The sequence below is a fragment of the Triticum dicoccoides genome, chromosome 7A (genome assembly GCF_002162155.2).
Source record: "Triticum dicoccoides isolate Atlit2015 ecotype Zavitan chromosome 7A, WEW_v2.0, whole genome shotgun sequence".
Taxonomy (NCBI): domain Eukaryota; kingdom Viridiplantae; phylum Streptophyta; class Magnoliopsida; order Poales; family Poaceae; genus Triticum; species Triticum dicoccoides.
Window position 1 is genome coordinate 308,439,362 of NC_041392.1, and position 4,679 is coordinate 308,444,040.

Genomic DNA, 4,679 nt, shown 5'->3' on the forward strand with positions numbered 1-4,679 from the left:
TCTAGGTCATTTTCCAGGATTAGACATGATGTCACATAGTAGTATTTCACTATTCTGGCATCAGCATCCATCTAAGCGAACCTATGACCTTAAATAAATTTGTACAGGTTTCAAAAACTGTTGAGGTATACAATATGCACATGCACCAGTGTTTATTCTTCAAGCTGGTGGACAACACAAAAATGAAGACATTGACTTATGTTCATTATATTTCTATATCCTTTTTAGATGTTAGTTGCATCACTGGAATGGGCAAAGTCCCTGCTAATCAACAGTAAGAATAATTTACCAAAATAATTAGATTCTAGTTACAATTACGTCTGCGCTTCTGCCTGTGTTCTGGAACAGTTATAGCAGTATATAGCCTAGTGCTATTATGTTTTTACTTCACATATTAGGGGATAACTATGATTTACAACTAACCTGGCATTGTCAACTAGTTGTACCTTGCTTGCCTATTTAAATGGAACGATTGAAATAAAGTTTTAATGCCATGCCTCTAGTATTCTGCAGTGCATCACAAAAAACTGTTTTTTTCTTCTTAAAAACCCAAAGTACAAAATGTGAACCTAAAAGTCCAGATCACAACTCAGACGTGTATTCCATCAATAGTTATTGACTTATTGTCACTGATATTTCCATTTTCTAGCCTTCTATTATACTTATCATTATAACTTTGTTATTATATTGTGACATAAAATGGAGATCGATAGCTCAATACTTAGTATCTTGTCTTATTTATTCTCACAGAATTCAAATGGGATGATGTGAAGGTTGACAAGCACCGGGAGAATTACCTTGGTCATAGTGTTAAGGCTCCTGTTGGTAGATGGCAGAAAGGTAAGCGCCTCTCCCCCCCTCCCCTCCCCTTTCTTGCACTACGGATTTCTTATGTCACTGCCCTTTCCTAGTTTTGTGAATTTGATTCAAAACCTCATGTTTCTTGGTATAATTTCCTGCTGAACCCCGTTTGCACTTGTGAACTACTTAATATGCGATGAGCTCCCTGTTTGATGTGTGTGTAACTACGTATTCTTCTAGCAAAGGGCACATTAGTTATAACTTATAATAATCTCAAAGAATCCACATTGCTCTAGCAACTCATGTCCTGAAGTTGCTAATCAAATCATTGCTGACTGTCTGAGTTGTTATTATGTCTTTTTACAATTTCACTATTATGTTTTAGTGAGGCAAGTTTATTAGTGCACTATGATCAACTAGATTATAGGATCTGGCATAATGTAAAAAAGTCAGTCTGCATACCTACTGTGCTACTCGTATCTCTGAAAAAAAACCTGCTATCTGCTAGATCATCTCTATGGATTGGATACATTCTGGATACAATTAGGTTGAGCAATTACACAGTTCAACCTTCTAGTTCATAGGTATGGTGTGCCAGTTACATAATAACATGTTTTTTTTACCATTTATTATGCTCTTGCGGTGGTAAAATATGAACACTAGCATTGGCATAACTGCCTTTTGATAGCAGCAAGTTCCTGATTGTGTCTTACGGTTGGGCTTGTGCATGTGGCTTCATGGGCTTGCACTTAAAGTAGGCTGAAATGGCAATGCATCTTGCATGGATTTCTTTAGTCTTGTGATTGACTGCGCAAATTGTCTGCTTTATAATATTGACACTCTGGCTATCTCTGCCAGGGAAGGACTTGTTGTGGTATACAAGGGATAAGCAATCTGACTCAGAAGACGCTATGAAGGAAGAAATTAGGAGAGTGAAAGAGGAGGAGGAACAGGCCATGCGCGAGGCACTTGGCTTAGCTCCCAAGCGTAGCAGTCGACCAAAGGGCAATCGTTTAGATAAGCATGAATACGCTGAGCTAATAAAGAGGGGATCTACCGCAGAGGATTTGGGAGCCGGCCATGCTGAAGCAGCACAAGTGCAAGGATTAGGTTTATACAAGTAGGTTTTCACACCAGAACAATTTATTTATGTTTTTTTAATTCCCTTGGAATGTGGTACTGTATATTAGTATAATATTTTATTGTCAATTTATCTAATTTAACGCACATATTATCTCCATGACTCCAGGGCTCCTCACAACGAGGAAGAACCAAGCTCTCTTAGTCCTGACCCTCCTGGAACGGAGCCTGAGCAGGTTGACTTTGCACCTGCAACGAAGCAGGAAGATTCTGAAGGTGATAGGAGGGGAAAAAGGCGGGGCGAAGAGAGGAGAGGGGACAGAGAAAAAGAGCGGAGGCGTGAAAAGCACTATGAGGGAAAAGAGAGGAAGCGAGACAAGTATGAGAGTAGACACGACTCGGAGGACAGGGAGAAGCGCCACCGCAAGGATAAGCAGAAGAGGAGGCATGATTCTGATTAACATAGCAGGCTAGCAGCGCTGCAACAGTATTGCTACTGTACCTTACTTGCATGTTTCATGACTTGGATGCTACTCTTGCTTGATAATGTAGTGTATGATTCAATTCTGCTGTCTATACCGTGCCCCTATTTCGCAGAAACACATGTGCAACTACGGATAGAATCGCATGACTTTGTTGTGCCTGTTGAAGATTGAAAAGATGGTGTTTCATGAAGAAGACTGAAATCATGTCTGATGAATTTTAGTCGGCTCAAAATTTATAATTCCCTTGGTTACTTGTTCAATCAGTTAGTGAAGTTCTGCCCGGGTGCAGCAAAAATGGAAGACCCTTTGAATCAAATAAATTTTCTAGGACCTCTTTCTAAGTATTTGACATTATATTTGGAAAGCAATTTTTTCATTGACTCAAACCTCTTGCAAGTTTTTTTTGTTTTCATTTGTTAATTACACGTGCGTTGTAGCTGCATAACTATTCTAATGGTTCAACATTAATCGTATATATACCTTCATTGTTGTGGGTTATTTTATTTTATCTTCTTGTGGGCTATTTTTACATGACAGCCTTTTTTTTTACAAAATCTGCATAGGAGTACTATTTGTCTGGGAAACACGTCCATCCAAGAGAATAAATAAATATACCTAGCTGCATGACTTCATGGGTACGATCTTTTCTGACAATGATCATCGCTGCGTTCAAATTTCCTGAGAAAGCCATGATTCCCAGTAGCAAAACTAACAACAGTTTTCAGATCAATGTACCCATTTATGTTCTTCAAGCATTGCCGTATGAGCTTCTCCAGTGGAGCAAGACATCGTGATAGAGATTCTAAGAGCACCTACAGCCCCGCGGATAGTGACTGGTCATGTCTTAAATAATCATTTTCACAACTGGGTATCTCAAATTAGAAATCTCAAATCCATACTATTACATGCAACACAAACCTAATTTTAAGTGGAGCTCGTCCGGCTCTGCCGTGTCCATGTCCGGCGGTTGGCTACGCTTCTCCAAGTGTTGGTCCGGTCGCCAGCGAGGTAGAGTAGGACATGGGACACGAGCCGGCTCCCGGATTTAAGGCGCCGTCATCTCACAGGCCCTACTCTTCCTTGTCCGAGCCCGGAACCCTGACGGTGCCGGTGGACGTCAGATCAATGATGGTCCATCCTGGGACGAGCCGGCGACATCCACCACGATGTGGTTGTAGCTCTCGGACTGGTGCACCACGGGGTGTGAGAGATCTCCAGTTTCGAGGTTCAACGATGTGTGGTTTTGTCCTGCTGTCGTTGGTACAACCTGTTTTTCAGGATCACAAAACCCAAAGCTGATAATTATTTTAAATCCATCAATGTCAAGGCGGCGTACCACACCGACAAGCCTTTTATTTTGTCAAATCGAGCAACACAGATATTTTTTTTGGAAGTCACATTTGCATGTAGTGATGACTGGAGAGTATTGCAAAGGTTTGAGCAGAGGAATTCGTTTAATGAAGTTGCGCAACAAGATGATGCTTGCACTGCTCTTGATGTAGAAGATTCCACAGATGTTCGTAGTATCTTTGAGAACCATCACGTCAATAACGCTGGCGAAAACATTCCCTATCAGGCTGTGGACGTATGAGAGTTGATCAATAAGACGCTAACGTTCGAGGATATTGAGGATGAAGAAGAAGATGGCACTGGGGGGAATTATGATTCAGACTGCTACACATGGCGAAAATGTTGACACTGCTGACGCGGATGATGATTAGATTGTTTTTGTCGTATTTGCCTGTGAGAAGACAACTTTTTATCTACTATGTGAAATTGTTTTTGCTATGACAACTTAAACTTGATGAAGTTGTTGTTTAGTTTTCTTGCTGTGAAAACATCACTTATTATGTATGTTGATTTGTGTTTGCTAATTGTATGACGACTAAAACATGATGACATTATTGTTTAGTTGTACTCATATTTGGCTGTGAAACTTGTATTTGATGACATAGCTTGCTATTGGACTGCAATTTTCGCTACGTCTTCGAATGGGGACAAAACTGAACCGACAGGGCCTCTGCTAATTTATTTATTTATTAGCAAAAGGGCCTATGCTATTTATTTATTTATGAGCAAAAGGGGATACCCTCGATTTCCGTTAATAGAATCACTGGATGTTCACAACACTACGCCCAGCCTGCTAAACAGGTTTCATTCATTACTAGTTTCAGCAAAATGCTCATGTCATAGCCACTGAATACATCACGAGTGCTACATACACCGCAAATAAAGAGACAATCATCCAATGGAGCACAACGATCTTGCCCATTATCTTCACAAGCTCTTTCATCTCCTCATTGCTGTCAAGGC

General features: G+C 40.4%; 1 protein-coding gene across 1 annotated transcript in view; it reads left to right on the forward strand.

The window, feature by feature from the left end:
• The window catches only part of LOC119330260 (multiple myeloma tumor-associated protein 2 homolog), a 3,668-nt gene extending 1,091 nt beyond the window's left edge, over window positions 1-2,577 (forward strand). The window contains exons 2-4 of the mRNA XM_037603369.1: window positions 751-840; window positions 1,660-1,921; window positions 2,051-2,577. Coding sequence (XP_037459266.1) covers window positions 751-840; window positions 1,660-1,921; window positions 2,051-2,342 — 644 coding nt within the window. The 3' untranslated portion in view covers window positions 2,343-2,577. The remainder of the gene's footprint in view (window positions 1-750; window positions 841-1,659; window positions 1,922-2,050) is intronic.
• The last annotated feature ends 2,102 nt before the right edge of the window (window positions 2,578-4,679 follow it).